At 40.2% G+C, this 27,255-nt stretch overlaps 1 protein-coding gene across 1 annotated transcript in view; it reads right to left on the bottom strand.

Annotated features, from left to right (window-relative positions):
- CUBN (cubilin (intrinsic factor-cobalamin receptor)) overlaps window positions 1-27,255 on the bottom strand; it is a 138,781-nt gene that overhangs the window by 73,393 nt on the left and 38,133 nt on the right. Inside the window, exons 26-29 of the mRNA XM_010003609.1 lie at window positions 26,972-27,128; window positions 24,751-24,938; window positions 12,446-12,605; window positions 4,195-4,376 (exon numbers count right to left, since the gene is read on the bottom strand). Of these exons, the coding sequence (XP_010001911.1) occupies window positions 4,195-4,376; window positions 12,446-12,605; window positions 24,751-24,938; window positions 26,972-27,128 (687 nt within the window). The remainder of the gene's footprint in view (window positions 1-4,194; window positions 4,377-12,445; window positions 12,606-24,750; window positions 24,939-26,971; window positions 27,129-27,255) is intronic.

The raw sequence follows: 27,255 nt of genomic DNA, 5'->3' as shown, positions 1-27,255 counted from the left end.
CCCCGTTAGCTCCATTTATTGTTAACAGTCAGCATTCCAGAGTTATGAGCAACAGAAAGCTGTTTTTATGTGGTTGGTCACCCTCATGACACAGATTTTCTGGGAATAAAACTGATCCCTGCTTAAATATAACTGCCAGCAAAGAGAGAGTTTGGCTTTGACAGAGAATTAAGAATTCTGGTAATACTTGGTGTTTCTTTATATTTAAAAGAGAAGAGCAGAGCTTTTATTAAAGACTTGGAAGGGCAATAGACTGACAAGGTTCCTTCCTATTCATCTCAGAGCTCCATGTTTCTGTGGCAGAACATATTTACAGTTTACAACAATCTGGTCCATGTCAATGAAAATATGTCATCATTTAATAAAGCAGGTATGGTCATTTTTCTCTATGCATGTCTTTTCAAAAGAAGCCATTTTAAAAATATTTTTTAACTCTTTCATTTTGTCCAAAATGATGGCTTCTATTTACATGGAACATTTCCAGAAAACACCTTTAAGAACAACATAAAATTTGCTTCTATTTTTTGTAAAAGGAATGGAATCTGATGAGGAATAGGGCAAGACAGGATTCAAAATTATCTTAAAAGAAACAAAGTAGAGGACGGCTAAAAGAGAATGTGTCAAAAAGTTGAGTATGCAGAGCCATGGGGAGAACTTGACACACAACATTTTTTAGTAACTATTGCACAGTCTTGGTAAACGTATGGCAGGACTGAGACACTGTCTTGCAAAGGACAGCTTCTTTAGGTGGCAAGTGTCGAAGGAAAGGAAAGGGAGATAGTTGCTCCATTTTACAAGAACACATATGCTTCCGAAAATTCTTCAAGAAAGAAATATTTAAGAAACTATGGGACAAAAATTAAGTTAGCAGCAAAGGTGCTGAGACAAGCAATATCTCTCTGAATTTTCCTACAATTCTCTTCCAGGTTAAAGGGGTGAGGGTGTTTCTAAGCAAAAACTAAATGCTTCCAGGTAAACAAGTTTTGTGATTACTTTGGAATTTTTATTACAAGGTAATATGTTTCGGAAAAGTAACAGAAAAGAACACAACTTACTGCAATGTTCTAAAGACAGCTGGTTATTTCAGAGAGTAGAGAGAGTTAATGGGATGGGGAGGGACAGCAAGGCTACTTTAGTACTGATTTTGACTTCCCATTAAAACTGGAAAGTTATTTGGCTTGAAAGAAAAGCTAGAAGTGGTAGAAGTCACTACTCAGAGATAAGGAAAAAGTGCAATCAGTAAAATAACTATATGAAAAAGCAGACTTCAAAACCATAAAAGCTGGTAGATAGGGTACACTTGGGAAGATAATGTGAAACAAGTTTGGAATCTTAGTGATCACTGAAACACACTGTGTCAATAGCACGCCAGGAACATATTTTCCAATTTTTGTGTGTTCAGCCTGGATATACATAGACAACTACAGAAAAGAAGATTACAAGACAAAGCAACTCCTGAAAATGGTTAACCACATTCTTCTTTTCCCCCACTAAATCCGAGTCACCATTTGTTCTGTGCAGATGATATAAATCATGCTGTGAATGTGTAATTTTATAAAAAAAGAAAGAAAATGCTTATGTGGCAAGGTGCATAAAGCTCTATCAAATGCCTGCAGTTTGGCAAGAGAAGTTGTTCACTGCCAGGCAGAACCTTTGATCTTGCACTAAAACCTGAGCCAATAAGTTGATTTATATTACATTATCTTTCAGCAGATCAGAGACAGGTATTGGGAACTGGATGAGCCAAGGTCAGGAGTAACTCAGAGGAATGCCAGTTCAGAGAAAGAGAAAGCAGAGAACTTCAAGCAGCAAGGTGGGAATCTGTGCTGATGAATGAGTAAGGCTGGAAAGAAGTAAAGCATAGCAAATAACTTTGTAAAGAAAGAAAACCCCAAACCTGTGGTGAATACCTTGCTCAGGGACACAGAAAATCAAGCTGTAGGATCCTTTTAAACAACTTTTTAAAGCAATTTGTGTCTGACAACACACTAATTGTTTTTAGGCCAGCTCCACCACTAGTCAAAAAGTGGTCAAGCAATGGTTGCCAACTATCTGTACTCTGACCATCTATCTATCGTGATAGCTCCTGGATGACCACTTGCAATTATAGGCATTGTTCTTGCACTATTCAAGAAATGGTTAACCACAGGAGACTTAGATTTTGGAGCTGTTTAATGGATTCCTCTGGGTAGCAGAGGCATAACTGAACTTTACAGGAAGATTAGCTTAATTCTAGTCATTTTAGGCACAAACAACAATGAAGCTGCAAGACAACAGGCTTTATCAATACCCAAACCAACCAATACCAGTCACCTACTCACAGGCACTGGTTTCAGCAAGGTGACATGAAGTCATATTTGCCAACGCTACAGATAGAGAACCCATGGAACAACTTCCTTACACTCAGGTCCTACAGAAGTCCCAAAGTCAACAGAATACTCAAAGCATAGCATCCTTTTGTTCAAGACTTGCACTTCATTGCTAAACTAGGGAAGCCCGTTTACAAGCCAGAAAGCTGGAGTTAAGTTATAGGTCTTTTCTACTCATACAAACCCTTAGCAAGCAACTCTCTGGCAACTGTATATTGAAGACCTTATTTGGGATGTGGATTAAGTCTTCCAGGAATATTGCTGATGAGTGTGCACTAAGGATCATAGGCTGGAGAAATAAAAGCTACAAAAGTGAGAATAAGCAGCAGAGAGAATGTGTAGATACCAGACAGAAAGCTAAGTGTATGCTAGTCACACATCATTTTATCCCGAAGAAAAGTAGAAGAAAGACCCCAGCAGAATGGTTCAGGGTCTCATACTCAGTCTTTTAGGTTCATTATAAAAACATTCAAATGTCACCCATGTATTAACAGTGAAAAACCCAACAACTGTACCTCCATTACCTGATGTCAAATGTCTCTACTGCGAGCGATCTAGAAAGTCTATACTTCTAAAGAATTTATTCCTGAAATTATTTCCTATCTCTTTTTCCTGCACTGGAAGTCAGTAAAAATACGTTAGTTAGGATTGATCACCTGGCTTGTTCCCAACATTGCATTAGAAAGGGTGTGGTTAGTCGGTCAAGAGAGGTTCTCCTCCCCCTCTATTCTGCATTGGTGAGGCCACATCTGGAGTATGGTGTCCAGTTCTGGGCCCCTCAGTTCAAGAAGGACAGGGAACTGCTCGAAAGAGTCCAGCGCAGAGCTACAAAGATGATTAAGGGAGTGGAACATCTCCCTTATGAGGAAAGGCTGAGGGAGCTGGGTCTCTTTAGCTTGAAGAAAAGGAGACTGAGGGGTGACCTCATCAATGTTTACAAATATGTAAGGGGTGAGTGTCAGGGAGATGGAGTTAGGCTTTTCTCAGTGATGACCAGTGATAGGACAAGGGGTAATGGGTGCAAATTGGAGCATAGGAGGTTCAAGGTGAATATCCGAAAAAAAATTTTTACTGTAAGAGTGACAGAGCACTGGAACAGACTGCCCAGGGAGGTTGTGGAGTCTCCTTCACTGGAGACATTCAAAACCCACCTGGATGAGTTCCTGTGTGATGTGCTCTAGGTGACCCTGCTCTGGCAGGGGGGTTGGACTAGATGATCTTTCGAGGTCCCTTCCAACCCCTAGGATTCTATGATTCTATGAACCCAAAGATGTAATTTGTAACAGGACCATCCAGTCTTACAGTCAGCAAGGTCAGTAAACCCTTAGGGAGGTCTCTTTTCTCCTTGTTACACCACCCTAAGCTGACTAAGCCTCTGCCTCTTCTTTTACTCTTTTGTTATCTGAGTAAAATGATTTGCCATAGTTTTCAACTCTCAGCGTTATAAACCTCCCCACTTTCCTGGAAAGTTCTACACAAGGTCTCACCTTAGTTATTCCCACAGGGATCCATTATATTCCTTTGTATCAGGAAATGTTATCTCAGCACGCTACAGTTAGTTCTTTGTAAAAGGTGGACATTATAACACTGAGTTTTTCAAAGTTTTGCAGACGCCAAAAGCATAAATGCAAAAAATATGAAGAGCATTGTGACTTCTATGACAACATTTGTGGAACATAACTGTAAACACAGCAGAAATAGGATATTCCAGTAGAATTGTTTGTTCTGCTCCTGCAGTTTTTGGGATTATCTGCTCTAGAGGGAAAAAAAAAAAAAAAAAAAAAGTAACTTGTCTATTTTTGAGGAGTAAATCAAATACTCTTACCTCCAAAACATCATAGTTGCAGTTTGGGTGATATTCAATGTCAAATTCGTGAATGGTGAGTTCAATGTTGCTACCAGGCGCTGTGCGAATGTACCAGATGCATTCCCTATTGCTTGGGTACCTGTCGGGGTAGCCAGGACTCTGGAATGTACCTGAAGGACCATAGAGTTCTCCTCCACAACCTGAAAACACAGCAAAGCATGCCATAAGCAAGGGTCTCCATAAAAACTCACCAACAGCTCTGCAACGAGGACAGGCATTAGCACCCATTCATGCACCAATGTGTACGCTGGGCTTGAGGGTTGGCGCTATCACAGGGAACCAAGGCCTAGGAGGGAAGAGAAACTCAAGAATGTCAGGATGGATCTGCTGACACTGCCCATGCAGTCAGCATGTCACCTCCTGTTTTGGCATGTTTCTCACCATACCTCAACATTGGCTTTGACAGCTGAAACTGAGACACAGAGCAAAAAAAGTAACACTGTATTGGCCTCTAACTTTGATCAGTTCTAGAAAGCTAATCAGATCCATTCTCAGCTGTTACTGACCTCAGCTAATACACAAGCTAAGTATGGAGAGGGCTTCCTATTGTTGTAAAAATGCCATTTCCCGCTGCTTTAGAAATCATAAAATTAAAGACAATGCAATTTCCCTCAGCTCACTGAGCATGATTACAAGTTGCCAAGTCACAGCGGATAAACTGGCTTTCTGACATTTGGTGGCTTTAATGTCCTTTTTTATTCAATTGTAACTGTGCAATTGCAAGACATGCCATGTTTGAAAAGTTATGCACTTTCTTTTCAAATAAGAAATTATTGTCCTAAATTCACTCCCCAGCCCCTTTGGTGACTAATTTCTTGCATATTATGAACTAGATTAAAAAAAAAAAAAAAGCAAAATATGAATCAAAGACAGGCCCTGATTTGACAGTACAAAGCAGCTGAGCACCTGAGACTGCAGTTTTATCATTACTTTATGGAGATGTGGCACTTTCCTCTTCTTGTTGAGTTCCTGGGAACATGCTCTCACTGATCAAGCCTCTGGGTGCAGGTGTCAGCAGGGTGGGAAGGCAGAGCAGCCCTTCCCAACGTCAGGGCAGATTTAGAAAAGCTACATTCATGGTGAAGCCTCACCTTGTAGGAGCCAGTAGGATGTCTGTGTATCTGTTGCACACAGAAAGCAAGGGAATTTTGTGTTTGAACTGATTTTATGTGTGTCTCTCTGCTGCTCTGCAGTGTTCTTTTTCCTCTCTACATTATAAGCCCCCGGGTGCTTCATTTAGTCTAATCTTTTAGCTAATCTTTTGCTTACACATCTTTTATGGGGCCACTCAAGCTTTGTAAGTAAAGCTTACACTACATCAATATCTTTGGTTTCATCTCCAGAGGGAAGGTTCTGTCACATAGCAAAAAAACCTCCAAATATTTAACAAAACCATCTAGTAAACAATGAGCATTACATTCCCAGAGGCACATACCGTGGTATCTCAGAAGTGATAAATAGCATCTATATCAGAACTTTTAGTTACAGGAGATATTTCATAACATAAACCAAACAAACAATCTCTCAGACCTGCTCAAATAATCCATATGGGTATGTAAAACTCCCCTAATCTCTACTAAGTCTATGCATAATTTGCAACTTGAACACGGTGTCTTTGGCCACTGCTCTGCTTAACACTTCTTTTTTTTTCTTTGGGGAGCTATAAATCAATTGAAGGAGCTATTAGCTCCCTAATTCGGGGAGCTATCTTCAATTAAATGCAAATCCTTTCCTCAGCACTTTCTGTGACAGACTTAGAGTTATTGAAGGGTGGGTGCTAAGACCCAGAAGCATTTCTCCCTTTTTTCCCCACCTTGCTGCACACATTGCTTCACTCTGAAGTGCTTCATCCTACAGCCACAAAACTACATTGTCAAACTACTGAACGTCTCAATCAAAGAGTAAAAGAAGCATTTAAGCATATTTGGAAAATCCTGCCTACAGTACCTCTAGAGAGAGAAACAGAAAAAGGTAACGCTCTTACTTCTACCAATTCCCGCCCCTGACACTTTAATATCCATGAACATTTCAGCAGAGACACAGAGAGGAAGAAAGTTTCAGTGGAACCCACCACCCTTTTTTTTTTTTTCCCCCCAGTGCCATCAGAAGATGACCTAGTTTCCCTCAAGAGAAACCAGGTCGTTGTGGTTTTAGAACTAGAGGGGGAAAAAAAACCTAATCAAATAAAAATGTCAGCAGTGGGAAAGCCTTACATCTGAATCTGCAGGGCTAGTTACTCTCTTTCTTTTCCCTCAGCAGCGGGAATGACACGGACACTGAGGACAGACTTGAGGAGGGGAAGGCTGCTGTTTCTGCCAGCTCGGGAAACAGAAGGATTTCTCAACAAACAGACTTGATGGCTTGGCTCCTGAGGGGTGGGAAAGGGGAGGCAGGGGAGTTTCAGAAAGCGAGAACAAAGCCAATTGCTATTTATCTCAGCCTGAAGAAAGCTGGGAACATTTTAAAACTAAACAGGCAGTTATGACTCAGCTTCTCCTACTAAGAGTTTCCTGATAGCCACAAAGACATGTTTTTTATTTAAACCCGAAATGGCTCAGATGAGTGGAAAGCTTTTTGAGGCACAGACCTTTCTTTCTATGCAACCCTTGCAGGTAGCATTCAGATTACACATGCTCCCTCACCAGAGTGGTTTGTATTTTCTCTGAGCGCAATCGATATTCTCTGGATGAGGTTTGTGAAGTACATGAATAAAAATGTCAGAGTGCTGTTAATGAGACATTTCTTTTCTCCCGACTACAAATGTTCCTAGAAAAGGCTTTTTGTTAGAAGTGAATTGATTCTCCCTGAGTGTTCCAGTAAACCAGAGGTAAAGCCTAGACCTCTGTAATTAATTTCTTAAAATGAACATGCTGAACTCATGTTGCCAATCAGGTATTAATTGTTTGCAAACAGATCAGAAATTGCTTGAGCTTATGCCTAAATATTCTAGTACTAGTAGCTGAAAAAAGGACTCACCGGTCTTTGCAATTATGTGAACTGCACATCTGAGCTATTTTGACTGATCTGCATATGCAAGCATAAGTCTCCATGTCAGAGTAGAAATATAATAACTGACCTTTCTGGCCAACTGGCAGGAAGTCTATCTATTACATTACTGCTTTTATATGGATGACGTAAGAATCAGTTCTGCCGTGCTTTTAAAAAAATATATAGATGTTAAATGATTTTAACAAAATATTTACAGAAATTATTTTTACAGATTAAACCAAATATTTCTGCCTTTAAACTAGGATGTTGTATCTGTGGAACACTAAAATGACAAAAACTCATGAATGTTTTGAAATGCATACAGAAGTTGTAGCAAAAGATTTGCTCAGACTTAGAATTTAAAAACAAACAAACAAATAAATAAATAAAAAAGTGTTGCAGGATCCTGTTACAAAATGAGAAGCAAACTTTGATTCACAGACTTTGCAACTTATACCTCAGTTCCTGGAGCACTATGGGTCTTCACTATTCACAACATTTTTTTCCTCAATATTTTAAGAAGGTGAATTTAGAATTTGATCCCTGATTTATTCAGTGTCTTACCCATTTTCATTAGCCACAAAATTCTTGAAGCATTATCCCTTTCTTTGATTGGATCACAGATAGAAGCCAACAATAAAACCGTAAACTGCTAGCATTTTTCATACTATATATGCACTACCTATGAAGACAGATTCCCTGCCTTAAGATGCTTATACTAGGCATTGAAAATCTGCCTTGGTAAATATTTAAAATAATCAGAAAACATACAGACAAATTACATTCATATTAATTGTGTTAAGACTGAAGATGTAAATGCATATTTATTTATATAGATATTTGAATATATGTTTATATATGTATGGATCTAAATGGGAAACTTCAGGAGGAATGCTAGTCCTGGGGCTTTTTTTTGAAGCATGCACTTATCTGTACTGTATCCTTTTTCTATTTTTTGAGCAAGCTAAGAAATACATTTTTATTTAACCTGGAATGTTATGTCCACACTCAAGTAGCCTGACTACTTCATTAAGATATTGAAATAGGAAATGATGTAATCATCTCAGCTAATTAAAGTTCTTCCATTTCTGGCATCACCATTAAATGAATACAAGACTTCTCCCAGTGTTTACATTTGTCTGCAAACATCAGATTTGAATTTGCTTTTATTCCGATCAATGGAATTTGTGCTGGTTTTGGCAACTAGGTAAAAAAGATTTGGTCTTTAGGGGTAAACAGAAATGTGGGAACAGAACCTATAAATTGCTGCGTGTCTTCAGCTCTCAGTTAAATAATAGTGAATAATCTGAAACCATTCTATTCCTAGTAAAACAACTTTGAAAGTTTTTCTCAGTACAGAAATATATGGTCTTGCTGCATGTGGACAGATATACAAACAGCTGCACTGTGGAAAAGTTTACTGTACTCAACTGCAGACAGCATATGCTCAGTTTGTGCATACCTCCTTGCAGTTATTTTGGAAACTTCAGCCCTGCAGTTATACTGAGAAAGAAAAGGGAGGGGAGATACTCTTTTAGTAGAGTAAAGGTCCTGGAATTCCCTTGAAAAATGCTTAAAACAACTAGCTAACATGGTGTTAGTTGCTAGGAAATCTGACAACAAATAGAAAGCTCAGGAAATGTGTATTTGATGTATTTTCTTTCCTCTAGCTAAAATCTAAGTAGTCATTGAAGATTGTGCAAGGGATGATCTACAGACCTTTCCGTGTTACTGCCTGACTGGTTACCAGATTGTGTTCATTTACCAAAGAAAAACCCCTGTTTCATAAGTAATTATAGCTGAATAGAGAAGCAGTAATCTGTGGAAACCTCTACTATTTGCAAGATTTTCAAATTTATCCATGGGTATGTTTTAGCCACATGCTAGAAAAATCCGAGTTTAAAGTGAACTGGAACTGCTCCTGTAAAATCAGAGTTACGGAAATTAAAGGATTCAGAGCTATTACATTTGTTTTGCTCATGGTAAAATTTTTCAGTAAACAACTGACTCGAGCTGCTAGAAGCATGTTGTACGAACATTTACCTGTACTACACTAATACTTGCATGATGCATAACTTGGATTTGATTCTGAAACCTTTTGCTCTCTTGAGTTTGTTTAGTTCATAGAAAATTGTCCAATGGAGCAAGCGGGATAACTTTTTTGATGAGGTTTTATGCAACAGAGTGAAACTTCAAGTGAGAAACTGCCAGCTTTTTTTTTTTTCTTCTTTCTGATTTGCTAATCAGTTCTGTAGCTTTGATTATTATTGCTTTGTGTTCCACTCTGAAACAAGTAAAATGGATAGACTACTCGAACCCTGAGACATAAAGGCATGTAAAAAGGAGCTGGATCCTCTGAGATACTGAATGGTCATAGTTCCCGTAACAGATGTCAGTGTTCAATATCCAAAAAAAAAAGGGGGGGGGGGAAAAAAGCGTGTCATTTTCTAGCTCTCAAAAGCCATTTTCTAGCTCTCACACATTGATGGAACAGTGTTGGCACAACTCCAGGCACAAATACAGGCTGGGGGGAGAACGGATAGAGAGTAGTCCTAAGTAGAAGGACTTGGGGGTGGTAGCAGATGAGAAGCTCAACATGTGTGCCAGTGTGTGCTGGAGCCCAGAGAGCAACTACATCCTGGGCTGCATCAAAAGAAATGTGGCCAGCAGGGCCAGGGAGGTGATTCTGCCCCTGTGCTCTGGTGAGACTCCACCTGGAGTACTGTGTCCAGCTCTGGAGCCCTCAGCACAGGAAAGACATGAAGCTGTTGGAGAGGGTCCAGAGAGGGGCCATGAAGATGATCAAAGGGCTACAGCACCTCTCCTACAAAGACAGGCTGAGAGAGTTGGGGTTGTTCAGCCTGGAGAAGAGAAGGCTCTGGGGAGACTTTATAGTGGTCTTCCAGTACCTGAAGGCTACAGGAGAGCTGGGGAGGGGCTTTTCATCAGAAAGCGCAGTGATAGGACAAGGGGTAATGGTTTCCAACTGAAAGAGGGGAGATTTAGGTTAGACATCAGGTAGAAATTCTTCACCAGAAGGGTAGTAAGGTGCTGGAATTGGTTGCCCAGGGACACTGTGGAAGCCCCCTCCCTGGAGGTGTTTAACGCCAGGTTGGATGAGGTCTTATGCAGCCAGGTCTAGTGTGAGGTGTCTCTGCTCATGGCAGGGGGGGTAGAACCTGATGATCTTTATCACCCATTCCAACCTTAACCATTCTATGATTCTATGTATGTCCTTGATATATATCTTACAGATGCTTCACAACTGCCAGTTAAGGAGTACATGGACAGCCTGAGAAATAGTTCACAGCAGCTTGAACTCTAAATCATGCATTTGTCACCTGAGCAGAAGTAAAAGCTCTTGTCTCAGCAATACACATAGCCTTGTTTCTTTCTTGTCAGGTGAGGTATTACCAGATCCAGGTTTAGATTCTCTTGGGAATTTGCTTTCAGAGAAGAGGGGACTGAATGCTTCATCCCAAGATACCCAATTCAAAGGCTGAATCCCCTGACAAGTTCCTCAAACAAGGAAACTTTTCACAATAATCTTTTTTGTGTGTGTCTGAAAGATTTCAGAAGCCAGAAGCAAATATAGCACCCCCAACCAGAGGAACACATCTAATTTTATTCAGTCTAGGCAAATGGTAAATATGACCAGACAATATAGCCACCAAGGGTAAGAGGAATATCCCTATTTGTGCATGACACCATTTGAAAAAAAAACAAAGTGGTTGCATGAAATAAAGGTCAGCTCTGAAGGAACTTGCACTCATATTAAAGGCTGTCATGAGTTGCAGCTGTAATATATGGAGGCATGAAGAACATTCCCCAGGTGCCAGACCTATCTGAACCCACAGCTCCACGTTAGCAGCCTGAGGACTGTACAGCATTAAGCTGCAGTTTAGTGTTCAGGAATTAACAGAGAGGCAGTGATGTCTGACAGAGAAATGAACGTGTCAGTGCAGAAAAGGAGTGCCAGGGGGTGGGAGATGGCTGGAGAGTCTGGGAAATATTTGGAGGGAGACGTGGAAGGGAAGTACAAGAGTGCTTGCCACACAGGCAGATTCTGGAAAGCTTTGACAGCTTTAGAAAAGCAAGTTCATCCAGCACCATGGCTACTGCATGGAGCTGATGTCATCTGGCTGTGCATAAAAGTCTCCACTTTTTCTTCTTTTGTGAAGTCCCAGAATGACATCATCTCAAAGCACAAGAGTGTACCTTTGTGCTGCAACAGTTTCCCTGCTGGCTCCTGACACACATCTCACTCCTCCCACAGATGTCCCTCCCAGAAATGCTCCTTGACTTCCACTGAATGCAAAACACCACTGTCTAGTCAACAAGAGCCCTTTGGGAGCCCCCAGATGCCAGCAGTCTGTGGTAGCGTAGAGGATCTCCTATTCAAACAATGTACAGCATTGCCACACACCTCAGCAACCCACACTGGGGCCTCTGCAGCCAATTTCAGCTGCTTTACAATGCTGTCAAAGCTGAATGGTGTGAACTGATTACACAGACAGGGGCAACTGTGGTGATTTAATTATTTTCAAGGTTGGATCCTCTTTGATGGCACATACAATAGCACACAATTTAATCTTGTTACAGCCCAATATTGCTGTTAAATAAGCAGAGTGAAAAAGTTGCATTTGTAGTCTCCCTTATGAAGAAATTGCAAACACAGTTTGCAGTTGTACATTCATTAACAGATTTGTTTATAACTGGCATGCATGCTTGCCTATTTAATGAGGCCTGTGACAGCCTTCGTGACATGTAAGAACAAGAGAACCCATGCTACTCAACAAAACAAGCTCCACTAAAGAAAACCTGAGAGAAGCCTGCACAGAAAACACAAGTTTATAGGAATGGGAAAACTGAGGGCTGAGTGTTTCCCACTAGAAAGCCCAAGTCACCCACAGCTCCCCTTAATAGCGTATATCTCCTGTTCAGTAGAAAAATTCTGCAGATGTCCTCCTCTTCTGTGACTACTCCTGCAAATTCAAGCATTTTTCACTAACAGCTCAAAGCCTCTCACCAGATGATCCTCAAATGTGTGCATGTGAATCCACTTGGAAAATATTTGAGGAATTACAAGGAAATGCTATGTTTTCAGCACTGCAATGGGTTATTTCTACCTAGCTGACATAGGGAGGCATAAGCTGGGACTCCATTACACACACAGGGAAGAAAGAAGCACCCCTTCTCAGAGGAAACCTGGTTAACTTACCATTAACATGCCACAGCATCTGGAATCCACTTCTAGCATTCAATCCATCAGAATAAAACACCACATGAAGGCTTGTCCCCGTAGTGTTCCCTGCCAGTGGAAGAGACTGTCCACAGAAAGTGCCTATGAGGTTGGATTGTACATCAGGCCCATTATAGAGCTGAAATGAAACAAAAAATATCCCAGTGAGTAAAAAGCAACTCCCTGATTTGTAATGTTTTGTACAGGTTGTCAAAGAAAAAACAGTGAGACTTTTCATCCTAGCCACCTTTGCACAGCAATATGAGCTCTGGAGAGCATGAAAAGATTTGGATGAAATGATGAGCAAATATAACTGCAATATGTCTTTAAACCTGGCTGCACACTGTGAATGGTAGGAAGGTTTTGCTGTTTCTGTTTTGGTGTGTATTGGGGGTTGCTGGGGAAGAAGATAAAGGGCAAATGGCAACAAACTGAAATAGAAAGAAAAAAGGGATGTCACATGTCTGGTTTGACTGTGCATCTAGCAGGCTCAGTGCCTCCAAACCGCAAAGTGACAATTCTGTTTACATTTCATTTCTTTAAGACTGCACTCAGGTGATTTCAGGACTGACTGAACTTGTGATGGAGAAAACCAAGCAGTCAGCATCACCAGGGCCTCCCAGATTAGTAAGGACAAACTGAAAACCAAAAGCACAGTAAATCCTCAAAACTCACAAAGCAAACTTCACATGTTTATTTGTTGTTTCATGATTTTATGCTGGTGTCCTGCTTTGGAGAAGTAGTGGATTGAGCCGTGCTTTCTAAACTGTTGCACTGTGAAACACTTCATGTTTGATCCCCTAGCCATATTCTATGTGATGGCATTTTGACAGTCAGTGTGTTAGCAGATGTAGGCAGCCTGAAAATCTTCATCTTTCTGTTTGTCAAATACGGATGAGAAAACCTCCATTTCACTCTTAAAACATTAACAGATGCACACACACACACACAAAGCTAAGAAAATATTTGTGTTTACATATTGAAATTGGAAGTTAGTTGTATACTCACATTTAAATTACAATAATACATGGTTTGATGGGGTTACAGAGGATGGTCAGAGCTTTTAAGGCTCTTTACATCAATTGTCTCCAAACAGGTTTAAAGGCTCCTTCAAATCCTAGTTTTGCAACTTTTTTCAAATTCAGTAAATCACACAGAATATGCATCCATGTTCCTCACCAAACATCCCAATGCCAATGTCATTTTTCATGGGTGAGATCTATAATTTCTTGCAAAATTGGTAAAAATTAAACATTTTAGCTAAATTGTCTTTGACTTATATCAGATTGGCATTTTTTGTAAAGTTACGAGTTAAATTTCTACTTTTGTTACCATGATTTTCAAAGTTTAAAAAAACAGACCCCGTTGCACTTTTTTATTGCTTTGTCACAGTTCATCTAATCTTCTGTCTCACAGAGCACATCTTCTTAACACAACCCAGCAAATTACTGGCACAGAAACCATGTATGAACATTCTCATTGTGAATTTTTGGCACGCTTCCTTTCAGAATTTCAACAAAAGCTGTTCTCTGTTCTGAAGCCATCACCGTAAAGTTCTCTTTGTGCAAAGAATCAAATCTATGATCTCTAGAAAAACAGCCAAGGCTTATTTAACTTTGTTCTCCATTCAAATCTCTTTTCCAAATATCCCTAATCCACCAAGAATTCTCCTACGCTCAACACCCATAGTATGGAAGTATGATATTACAGTAAATATTGATTAACCATGCCAGTTACTAATTTTTGAAAACATTTTCTAGCAGACGTACATACGAGAATGAGTAACCAAACCCTTGGTTTTCTGTTCAAGATGTTGGTCTCACAGACCTTTCAGCAATCACATTGTTGATTTAAGACAGAGTTGGGGCCAAAATCTACTCAAATGGTTTCAAATCTTCAAGCAGACCATCTAGTTTGAATGTAATTTTTCATAAAAAATAAATCAGATATATTTCAGCCAGAAGCTAGAGGCAAATTAAAGGAATCATTCTATGGTAATATTCCGAGGCCTATTTTATGACTGGTGACCATGAATCTTTTTTGTTTTCAATCTTCTAATGAAATGAAAGCCTAGAGCATGAGAAGTATGATTTGGTATGATTTCGCTGGTGAGATCAGAGAAGCTTAAAAACCCGTTGCTGGTAGTTCTTGTAAAGCCTTGTTCATATGTGCTTAAAAATAGATATGAAATTGTCATAAAGAATAGATGTTAAGAAGTTGAACATCCATCTATATTCGTTCCAAATTTAATTGTTGAAGGACTACCTGACAGACAGATGAGCTGTCCCATGCCCAGCATTGCAACTATGACCTTCCTTCAAGCCACACTGAGAGCTTTACACATTCTTTTATGACTTAAGTTCAGCAAAATGAAGTAAAGCCTGATCCAATTAGATTTTTTAATAGTACTGCTTCCTTCAACAGCTTTGTGGTATATGCTACTCATTTCTGTGGCTTCACGCCATGGAAATCTTATACCAGAAAAGTATGAATGGGGAAGAATGAATCAATGTGAAGATCATGAATCCGTGCTCTGAATAGAAGCAAAAGCTATGTTGATACATATTCAAAGATCAGCTGCTAGATTTAGTGATTACAAATGAAAAACCTATCTAAAGAACTATGGACTAAACCATACTCAGAACCTTTCAAATCCAAACAAAAACCCCCAACCTTCCTGACTCTCCTGCAACTTTGATTCATCAAGGGAGTGTTGTTTTTATTTAAGACAGTGAATGTCACATTTCAATGTTATTTCCTCTGAAAACAGTCTGTTAGTTTTTCAAGACACAAAGACTGGTTACCATGGCAACCCCTTCATGCCGCGCTGCCCTGTGGGTCTGCGTTCAGAGATTTTCACAGGAAATTCGAGTGCCTGGCCAGCTGTAACTCATTGAGAGAGGCAGAACCAGGACTGCTAGAATTTCGAGCTGTCTTTCACTTCTAAATGAAGGGAACAGCTGTGGGTTTTCACAGGGCATTTTGAACTTCTCAAACACATTTTGCTCTTACACAAATACAGGCAAGTGAAACTGAAGCTGAACATAGACCCTTGAGCCACAATTTCTAGTCTGATCTCTGAGATAGTGTTTCTCTTTTAAGGGCCTGCTTTGTCTGCTGTGCTATCCTAAATTGCTGCGAATTAAGGGAAGGTTCTTCTCCAGGATATCTGAAGCAAGGCACATGCTTGGTCTGTGCACAACAATTTCATTTTGAGGCAGTTTATTAGCCACTCTTAGTGGCCACCATACTCAGTCTAGGAACTGAGGACTGAGCTTCCTCCCGGCTCCTCTTTGGGAAGACAGTGTTTGCTCTCTTTCTGTGTTGATATTTGTTTTGTAATTTATTTATTTGTTCAGACCTTTTAGCCTCCATCAGAAAATCTGAGGGATTCATACTGACTTTGGCAGACAATCCAAGAGGCAAAATATACAAACGGCTGCAGCACATGTTCAGACCCTTAGCCCCCCTCTTTAACTGAAGTAATTGCCCATAAGCACACAGAGCACTCCATCTCATCAGCCTGTACCCCAGCACTAGGCCCAGGCAGGGATGCAGTGCATTCAGATAAATTATTAGGCATGGGCCCTCAGGAAGGGTTCAGCCTGGGTAGCTCCCTCAGAAGAGACATCAGGGTCACTAGTATTACATTTTGCCTTTTTCAACTCTTCAGCCTGGAAATATGCTGCTGCCACCAGTAATGGTGCACAGGAGGCCACAGCTGTTCACCTCTCTTTGGAAGGGCAAAGCAGCATGACCTGTGTCACAGAGAAGCTGATTGACAGAACTGGAGCAAGGGCTGAAATAGAGCTGACCAGAAAATGGATTTTCTGCTGCACAGAAAGTAATAAAGACCTCAAACAAGTAGAAATAAAGAAAATTTTAACGTGTTCTACTTGGGCATATGAGAAGCAGGTACATTTTTCTAGCTTAGCACCTTGTCAAGCTTATTATGTCTTGCAAAGCAACACTGGCAGAAGCCTTCCAGACAGGTAGAGGGGCTCCATCTGTTCTGGTTTCCTGGCAGAAACCTGGTTTTTCTTTTAGGGCAAAATTTCAGTTTTCCCTTGGAAAACCCTATTTTTGTGAAAAGGTACATTTTTGTATGAGAAAAATCATTAGAAAGGAAATCTCCTAGCTGCTTACATACACTGGTTAGGCATTACACATAGTTTTGAGTCAGCAATTACGGAGCGTTCAAGACAAACTTTCAGTTTCGTATGAGGGGAAAATCCATCCTATGAGTGATAGTTCTCACTTTATCGTACCGTAAAATATTCTATTAGCAGATGTAATTAATTCACTATATAATTATGAGTAATTATACGAACAATTGGCTCTGCTTGAGTCTTGAAACAAATTGTTTGCCATTGGAAAGCCTCTTTACAGGGAGCAGCAGCAAGAGCCCTGGGCAGCATTTGCAGAAGTCGGGGAACGGGGCTGTGCCTTGCATCAGACCAGCACAGCTACAAGTGCTCCACAAGCTGCCAGAGCCTCTACAACATCCTCCAACGGCTGCTCTGACACATGGTATCCCTTTCCTCTTAAAAGTGGGAAGCCTGTTACAGGATTGTTTTGACTCATGTAGACACTGGAGGCTACGATTACAGGTATCTGAGCAGCTCTTCCTGAAGAGATAATTTTTTGGAAAGGAAATTTTTATGACATCACACCAAATACGTTAACAGAAAACAAAATTAAGCAAAAACCAGACAATATAGTCATCATTCAAGTAACAGAATACACTCCAAAGTGAGATCACCATTAATTACTAAAGCAAGAATTAACACAAATAAAAACAATCCATTTCCAAGCAACACATTCCTTCTAGAAGAACTAGAGTGCAAGTTTAAGAACCTGAAGGTCTGTTAGCCAGTGAAAACAAAACAAACAAAGGAAAGCTCCAGGAAGTGGCACATTGCACTAGCTTAGCACCACAACGACATAATTTTCATGTAAACAAAGGCAGCTTAAGACTTCAAGCAACTTACTATGTGGAGCCTTGTTATTCCTGCACAAACGAGAGAACAAGATAAAGTTATGTTTGTGCTTGCATGATGGGAAGTGCTTGCAATTGCCACTAGAAAAAAAGCCCTTCTTAAGAACCTATTCTAAATAATTATTTATTATTATTATTTAAACATTTTAATGCCCTAGATGACCTCTGATAAAACTTGCTCTAACTACTGTAGGCAACTTTCTTATCTCCACACAATGACAAACTTTCATTAATCAACCATTTTATTCCATAGTAGAATGGAGTTTGGTATCGTGCATCACTAGACACACAGGTTAATCTTGCTGGGATTTATCTAACATGGAAATGTACAAATGTCTAGGGTTTTTTTAATAGTAAGAGTTGTATCTATGTTTTGTCTTGTAACCTAAGTCTGAAATACTCAGAGCCCTTTGACAATTTCAAGCAAAATTATATTCCACATTGGACTGCAGTGATAATTTTTAACATAACTTTTCATCTCTTACATTACTATTTACTACCATCTCAAAGAAAACAAGAATTGGTACATACAGGCAGATCTGTTCATTCCTGTGTTTCTAGGCAAGGTTTATTTCTATAGACTATATAAAAATAATTTTATTTAGCAAGGCTCCGCAGGGTGTATCTTTGGATGGAATTTTAATATTTTTTTTTAGATAATAGGAGTAGGAAACAACTGCTGGTCAAGAAAGGAATGCCTAGGAGGCATCCACCTAGTCAGTCAGCCCCAAGACCTGCACTTAAAACCTTATGTCTTCAGTGTGATGTTTTAAATCACTGAACCTGTACTGGGAGAGCACCTCCACCTAATTGTCTTGCTGTCTGGATGGAGTAGATCTCAGCCACCTGCAACAGGGCAGTCCTGGAGCCTCACCCGTGCACGCTGGATGGAACAGGCTGAGCTGAAAGCAAGGTAGTCCAGTGCAAGAGTGCCCAAAAAGTCTACCTTTCTGCTAACCACTGTTTCTCTAAAGTGAGAATCCACTCACGATGGCAGGAGCAGAACTGCTCTTGAGCTTGGGACAATTATATTTCCAAAGTTATGCTTCAACAGAAAGCTGCTACTGTGGGAAGAGCTCCTTGCAAAGAGGCAAAGCTGTGCCTAAGGACTCAGCAATCAGGAGGAGGGATGGAAAAGGTGCACCTGCTCTGAAAAGCCCAAGGTTGTCTGACAAGTTTGCAACACTGCTGACTTGTGTGCAGGGCTGAGTGCTGCTCTTCATGTGCTTTGCCAGCCCAGATGAACTGAACTGCCAGTGCAAGGAACATCACACTGGCACCATCAGAGACCGGAGAGAGCAGGATCCTCTCTGGGAATCCTCTCGTTTGAGAAAACTTGCATCATGCATAACTGTGAACTGAGGAGACTTCAGCTTGGTCTTGACAAATGCAGATGGGAGAAAAGGGAAATATTCTGCCTCTTAGGCTGTCAGGAAAGAAAAACTGTCTGCTCATGGTCACAAAGGGAAGGGGAGGGACAAGACCTTCCTCAAAGTCCAGTGTGGTTTTCTCTCAGTCACCTGGGGGCTTCCCTTTGATGAGGGGAATCTTTGATCAATTCAGATGGGGTTTCTCCAGCCACCATGTACCTTCATATTGTTTCTCTAGCTACCATGTAACTTCATATTGTGATGCCTGTGCTGAGTGGGATAAGGGCAGTTCAGTCTCATAGGTGCTGACCAGGCTTTCCAGCAAAATGTGGAATGTAGGAGAACAGGGGAGAGAAGAATCCAGCTGCAACTAGATGAGTCCCAAATGCCCTTTCCCCAACAGGGGGCATGCACACTACCATCATATGGCAGTTTTTCACAGTCACAGTGCTTTTTCCTGAAGATACAGGCAAAGTCACGTTGCTCTGAGCTGGCAGGGTGTGGACAAGAATGAGTCCGTGAAGGTCTGACTCATCTTGTGACTCCAAGAGCAGAGGCTGTACTGGCTTCACTCGTGCTTCTTGTCATCTGAGGTTTCTGTAAGCACCATGCAACCCTTTCATCATGGACAAATTTAGCTGTTTTGAGGGGTAGGGTAGTTCTGTGCATTTGTAATTCTGCTTCTAAGTAACGTTTAAAACAACAAAGCCAAAATGTACTTCGATCCTGGCAATGCAAGGAATTGGGAAAAAAAAGAATTCTGAGCCCTGAGCCAGTCTTGTCTAGGGTGGGCAGCTTTTTGGCCCAACACTCTCCTTCTGAGCATGCAGATGTCTCACTGAAAATCAGTGCAAGGGTTAAGATTTCCATATGTACCAATGGTGAGGCCCACTACAGAAATCCGAGGAGAACTGTCGTTTTTATCCTTACAGTCTTACACTGAAATACTTCTTGTTGAGTCCCAGAAGCCCCTGAAGGAATTCAGGGATGGGCTGGCATGCTGCCAACTTGCATGGTAATATGTTAATGGCTACCACTGCAGCCTGGCCAGCAGGCTGTAATTTGATGTCTGTGTGCAGAACCTGGATGGGTATATTTAATTTATCATCTGCTTCCCCAGGGTGATGTACTACCGGTGACATTTTGTAAATCAATGCATGGCCATAAGCAAAGTCATTCTCTGTGCTTGGAGAATTCCTGCAGCACTTTAAAAAGACACACTCATAAATAAAATGTAATAATATTAATCTCCTAATATGGTTAAAGTATATTTACTAATTACAAGTTCAAAGGGGATCAAAACCAGAAACAGAGTAAGCTTTCTTTCCCCCCCCCTAGGATAAGCTAATAAAAAAAAAAGGCTGACCAGCTGAGTGCAAGCATAAATTATCTAATGCAGTGTTCCCAGATGGAGAAAAAGGATATTATGGCACATCCCTGGAATGCTACTGTGGCTTAAAAAAAGGACATATCCTCTTACCACCAGAAGGGAAATCAAAGAGTTCTCAGGAACAGATGCCATATTAATTACTGTACTCATTTGATGATATTCCACATATAAGTTAACCACTTTGAGCCTAATTGCTGAAAGAGCCTGAACTGCTTAAGTACACTGGCAGTAAGCAAGCAAGGAAGATTTATGCAAAAGAGGAAATCTGTCCTGTCCTGCAGAAGGAAGAAGGCTACTGTTGTTACTGGCAGTTGTTTGAACCAATGATGTTATTTTGCATTAACCCAATGACAACTCCATCCTTGCCACTAGACTAAAGTGCTGCACAGACCAAGGGGATAAGACTGAAACAGAGTTCTGAAGCTTGTCTGGATACAGGACACAATTTTACTATCTGCTTATCAGGCTGATGTCATCTTGCAAAGGCTGGGCAGCGTCTTCCCTGTAATTATTAAAAGCAGATGCTAAACAGACTGGACTTCAAGGGATGGTTGTACTTTCTGAGCAGAAGAACATGACGGGATATTGTCACTGAAGGATGGAAAGATTAGTGGTTTTGAAATGATATTTTTCTTTGATAAGAAAGGAGTAAATTTCCATCCTGCTGCTAGACTTGGATCTTCAGGGCAATAATGTGACATTCTCCTTACTTATAAAATAGCTTTGCCTCAGAGGAAATTATGTTCTGTCATACTAAATAAGGAGGTAATTAATCTTTAAAGGTGGGGAGTTACATGTATGCTTCTTCAGCTAATAAGCTGGTGAATGTAGAGGAAGGAATTATATTTCTTTGTCATTGTCTGCAATATCTCACTGGCTACAGTCTGATGACTCCTCTAGAAAGAGTAATGTTAGGTTATTAAGGCAAGCCACAGCATACTATACAATTTAAAGACCATCCAATCTAATTACAGTTAGTGCAGCATCACTGAAAACAGTCTGCCGTTTTGTATGCCTCATATCATTGCCACTTCTGTACATGTCTTTTTCACAAGCAATTAATCTCATATTCTTAAAACTTCAATGTCATAAATCCTGTGAACATTGCCAGCACTGAGCCAATGTCCTCTTACAGGCCATGAAACACTGCTGCTCATTTGCTGATAAAACATTCACCTGAGAGTCATTCTAGAGAAAGGCATTATAAAAAACTGCAGTTTTGCCTCTGGCCCACATTGCCCCTTCTCAATTTCTGGCACCTATGCCTAGGGGCAGAAAATTTCCACCAAGTCACACGAGCAGGGCTTTTTCCTTCTTACTTGATACAGGTATAAATAGTTCTATGTGCTTAAGCAGTGGTGATGGAGCCCCTGACTAGGCCAGATGGAGTCAGAGTCACCCAAGGCTCCCTGTGGAGAGAGAATGCTGCTCACCATGAGTAACACCAGCCAGCTGCTGCAGACAGAGGTCTGGCTCACAAGAAGCATCCCATGATCAAAGGAGAAAAGGAAGTAGGTAATGCAATATATGGCTGCCTTCTAATTGTGCAGCTGTCACCTCATTTCAGTCTGGAACAGCCATCCATTGTACTTGCACTTAACTTGCACCCTTTGGATACCTGATGATCTTTTTGCTTGTCTTGTATTTGCAACAGTTATTTCCTCTAAGTGACAATAATATCTTTGGTAACTGACAACCACCAGGAATACTTATGTGTGGAAACTTTTGTCATTTTTCAACATATTTCATTTCTGACTCATACATGGACTTTTGCAACTACCATTTCTTTATTGTACCCTGCTCAGGCAGGTCAGCTCTCTGCCGTAACACCCCTGCAACACTTAATCTTGTCCTTCTTCATCACATGTCACTTCCCCTTACTCCTTCTACCACAACTGTGATCATCACCTAATCCAACCTAACAGCTAACATTTGTCCTTCCCATCCCCAGCCTCCCAGCAAGTAGCAGCAAGTATTTTCATCAACTCTGCCATGTGCTAGCTGCCACAGAGCAGCAGGAGGCTAATGTCAGGGCTAAGCTGCCACAGAGCTAAGAAGACAAGTAGAGTGTTGCTGCTTGCTGCGTGGGGCTGACATGGGAGAGCTGCTGCCAGTGAACCCAAAAGGGAATGGGAAAAGGGGCACCTAAAAGCTCCTCTGGGGAAAAGAGCACCTGATCAGCACCAGTGGCCTCTCTGGTTTGTGAGTGCAGCTACACAGAAGCTGAGCAGCAGCTTCCCATTTCTTCCAAGAAAATGGTGAAACGATCTGGCACACGGTTCAGGTACCACCCACTTGGACTACCATGAAAGTTATTTCACCTCTGTTTTCCCAGTGTTATTCTCAGCTGGAGCAATACAGCTTTCCCCTTCTAGGCCTCTTCACAATATAAGAATCCCAAAACTAGTAAGTGGCAGAAAAGTAATTTAGCTGAAAGCTATGAGTCTTTTAAATTTTTTTTTAACCTTTCTTTCCAATTTGCAGTGGCATCACACTCCACATAGATTTCAGACAGAAAAGTCCCAAATATATCCCAAAAGTCTGCTTTGTAAGCAAAAGGCACACTTGTTCCAGATGATTCCCCCTTTCCCCTACATCACAGAGCCCTCACAGCCTTGCCAACACGCTCTCCTTTCGCAAGAGGCAGGGTGGGAGCAAACATTATTCCGTTCTCTGGCTCCTTCAACCTTGTTCTCCTTTTTTACACTATGGCACATATTTATGCAGTGTGCAACAACCAAATGAGAACTGTGTTTCCAAGTGATATTTCTTAATGGCATTTGGAGAAAGATTTGTAAGTAATGTCACCATGAACTGCAAATTAAAGTCTTCTTAACACGCTTCCATGACTCTGTTTTTCCCTTGCATTTTCCTCTTTATACCTCTTCCATTCAATCTGTATTTTCTTTGGAAGCACCAAAAATTGTTAAAACAAAGAGTGCAAGCACTTTTCTGCTCCCTGTCTCCTCATTCCCTCAAATATGTTTTATTTCTGTTCTTTTAAGTGCTTTGGATCAGGTCCTTGTCTCTGGCACTATTCCTCCAGCCTTGACTTACATCTAGAATAGCGTCTTCTGGCAAGTCTCTTGCTCCTCACTGGCTGCCTACTGTGTGCAGGGCTCCTGCTTTTCATGGATCAAGGACTTGGGCATCTTGAGACTAGCACTGGCTCCAGTATTTCTTATTCAGCCTTCTCACAAAAATCAACCAGGGTTTAATAGTCAGTTCTCAACACAGTGCTCCCTTGTTTATTTTCTTCACATGTCTATTCTTTCTTTCCATTCCTGGCCAACAAAGAGAAGAAAGCTGGAAGAACACCAGTTTTGTCAGTTTATTACCAATCTTGAGCTGTGCAAGCTGGCATAGTAAGGAGGTAGAGGGAGCAAGGAAGTACATCTAGAGGGAGCAGATTAGTCCATCACCAGGCCTGTTGCTGGACCTTCTGCAAGACCCCAGTGTAAGTAAGTGGCCCCAGAAACGTGAGCACTGTTCCTTAGCCCTCTTCTAGGCTGTACATAGTCTCCTCTAACACTTCTCTAAATTTCAGTTCCTTTTGTGCAAAAACCTAAGTTGAGCACCAGGGCCCCATCCCTGGAGACATCCACAGTCAGGCTTGATGGGGCTCTGAGCAATCTGTTTTAGTGTGAGATGTTCCAGCTTATTGTAATGGAGTTGGACTATGTGGCCTTTAGAGATGCCTTCTAACCCAAGACATTTTATGATTCTATGTGCTGGCATCCTGTACAGGAGTGAGATCTGAAGGATTAGTTCAGAAAAATAGGAAAACTGTAGGCAGGAGATTATAATCCTCAGTATAGCAGTGATCATGACTACACTTTACTTCCCAAAATGCAAAGTACAGAACTGAGAGAAAAATACATTTTCAGTTGTCCTAGAAATATTTTTTTTGAGAAAATTAAAATAAAGTGTATTTGGCTTTAGGTTGACTGGATGCTTTTATTTGGCTAAAAAATTCTCATTTTATTTCTGGGTAAACAGAGTTTCTTTCAATCCCTTTAAAGAAGCAGATTAACTATGAAAAGAAAAAAATAAACAGGAGACACAGCAACCCTCCCTTTAAGAATGCAGAAATAACTATTTTTAAAGTTTTTGAACATTCCCTACTCCTCAGATTTTAAAAAGTGGAAAATAATTGGGTTAATTGCCTTTTTGCAATAAATTTACTCATGTCAGGATTTCTTCTTTATATGAAGCTGGAATAATTGAATGTTACTTCACCCTTAAAAGCCAATTCACCTAATCTACGGTGGTAGCTAGACTCCTTGTAGCAAATCTAGCGACCTACCCTCCCTATTGCAAACACCTGAATTCATGTAGGATTAAGTTCTTTCTGGTAATGCTTCACACTGCAGAGGAGACAGGGACAAATTGTTTGGGCTTAACGTTTGAGTTTTAATGACTAAATTTAGGTAAGTTAAATTTCCCCTTAATGTTCTGCATCCTGATTGTTTTTCTTTATTGAAGAAGAGCTGATTTTTCTTGTTTCTAGAATCTGGGTACATACCTTCAAGAAGTCACGATCACAGTCAGATCCACCTTCTAAATCAAAGGCTGTGAAGCTATAGCTGAGTGTGTTCCCCTTTGTAGCTTGGATAGTCCAGTTGCAGTGTTCATTTAATGGGTAATTATTTGGATAATTTAAACTCTCCAATATGCCATGGCTACGATTAACAGTCAGTACTTCATGACAAACTGAAAAAAAAAGTTATGATAAATTATACATATAAAATATATATAAATTATATGATAAGCAGTGCTTATTAACCCAGTATCTAAAACAAATACTAATTGAATTTTCTGATAGTGTAACAAGGTGAGAAATATTTTTATTCACAGATTAGAAAAGAGAAATTATGCAGAAAGAGAACTGTGACCTCTGGAAGAACATATTGGATATGCTGCAAACAAAATCCAGACTTTCCAAACTCGAATCCTTCAGCTCCATTATGTCCTTCTTTTCTGACACTTGCAGACTCATCAGTATACGTAGTACATATATTTTTTGGCAGTTTTCTTTCATTCTAAATACATGGTTATTCCTGAAACTTCTTTTCTTCTATTTTTTATTTTTTTTTTAATCTAACAATATAAATTTGCCATGTAATTTGAAACAATTTGGGAAGGGTGCTCAACAAAGATTGACTAATGGATTAAAGTGTTACTGGATTTTCTAGATACAAGAACTGGAAGTGATCATTAAATTCTTTAAAATGAAGCTACAATTTTCCTTTTGACTCACCAATAACATCTTAGCATAAGAACTGGACACTCATTTGGAAGGTAGCTTGTTTGCACAGCTACACTGAAGCATACAACTGTTTTAAAGGGGAAAATGAAGAGCACAAAATGGATTTTGAGGAATGCAACATGGGTAAAAGCTGCAACCCCCTGCAATCAGGATTTTATTAGAAACATATGTGACACAAAAGTGCCTCTGAATGTTAACTTGATACTGTGTTTTCCTTTGCAGAGTTTTCCAATTCACCATGACATCTTTCATGTACACATAAATGCATCTAGCATCCAAACATTTTAAACCACAAATTCCTAAGTAATTTTAGTCTTTGGGCAAGCCATTGAAAGCTTTCTCTGATGCATCTTCAGAAATTAAATACGAATGTAAAATGTAAATCACATTATCTGTTAGCACAGGTTTTATACCTGAGTGCTTTGAAAGTGCTCTTTTTGTTTAATTAATGAAAGGGAGGGAACCCTTTTCTAATATATCATCTGGACTTTGCAGTCTGATAACTACATGAAAGATGAATCCATGATATCTTTAAGGAATGAGGGAGCCGAAACTCCTCCACCCTTCTAATTATTGTATGAACCTTGTGTGGATGAATAGCTTTGGGTTTTTCTTCATCCATTTGATGTTGTCCAAACCTAGGACAGGTTAATGTCTATAAACTTACAGCAATTCGTATCACTTGGGCATATCATATTTAGCATACACAAAGATGCTTGCAAATCATTTTATATGTGGTGAAATTCAGTACCTTACAAGGTGCATTTAACTACATATGCTAGAGTGTACTAGAAGTAAACACTAGCACAACATTCAAGGTTATGGCTGGGAACAAAATAACTTTAACTCATCATGTATCTTCCTGGATTTTTCTCCAAATTTTATTATTCTGGTATTTCTGGGGTTAAAACAATTTTAGTAAAAAAAGAACCTTGCAAGAAAAATGTGACCCTTACCATAAGATTAAAAAAATGAAACTTTCTGAAGTACTCCAGGTAGGCTAAATGATCCTAAGCACCCACAATTATTCAGGATGGCTGAAGGTAACTCACTTACCCTTTGCCACTCTGCCTCACAAGCAGCTAGAAAAGCAGAATAAACTTGTTCTATCTGCCTTCCCTGTTAAAAAGTCAGGAGACTGAGTGAGCAGAACAGCAGAAGTCCAATCTACCCTGTTATGGACTTTCAACACTTGTTATTCTGAGTAAATCTGGAGTGGTAAGTGCTACTGGTGCAGCTACTAGAAGATAACAGAAGAGCAGCACATCATCATCTTTCTTCCAGGAAGCAGATAATCTCCATCACATATTGACGGGCAGATAATTTTTAGCTCTCTTTATTCTGAGAGCGTAGCAGACTAGAGAGTCTGGCTCAATAATATGCTCTATACATGCTCAGGAATGGGCTGCAAGAAGCAGTTTCAGGAAAAAGCTGAACTGTAGAAACATGTTCTTGTCATCTTCTTGTACTTACTTACCTTGTTTGTATTTGGCTAAAAACCCTCCACCATGCAGACTGCTATCTGTCCTTAGTTTTACATACACTCTGTCTCCACTGGAATGGATGAGTTGTGGTATCTGATTCCCACAGAATTTACCTAGCTGTTTAGCATTACTGCTGTTGCCATCATATACCTTCAGGAAAAAAAAAATATTAAAAAAAATTAATAAAGTTGATGATGGCATGACAAATTCAAGTAATTTCCTCCTGACAAGTGTCCACTTAGGGGATTTTTACATGGGTATACAAGAGGTTAAACTA

The sequence above is a fragment of the Chaetura pelagica genome, unplaced genomic scaffold (assembly GCF_000747805.2).
Source record: "Chaetura pelagica isolate M959 unplaced genomic scaffold, ChaPel_1.0 scaffold418, whole genome shotgun sequence".
Classification (NCBI taxonomy): domain Eukaryota; kingdom Metazoa; phylum Chordata; class Aves; order Apodiformes; family Apodidae; genus Chaetura; species Chaetura pelagica.
Note: the sequence above shows the minus strand (reverse complement) of the source record. Positions and strands in the feature narration are given on the sequence as shown.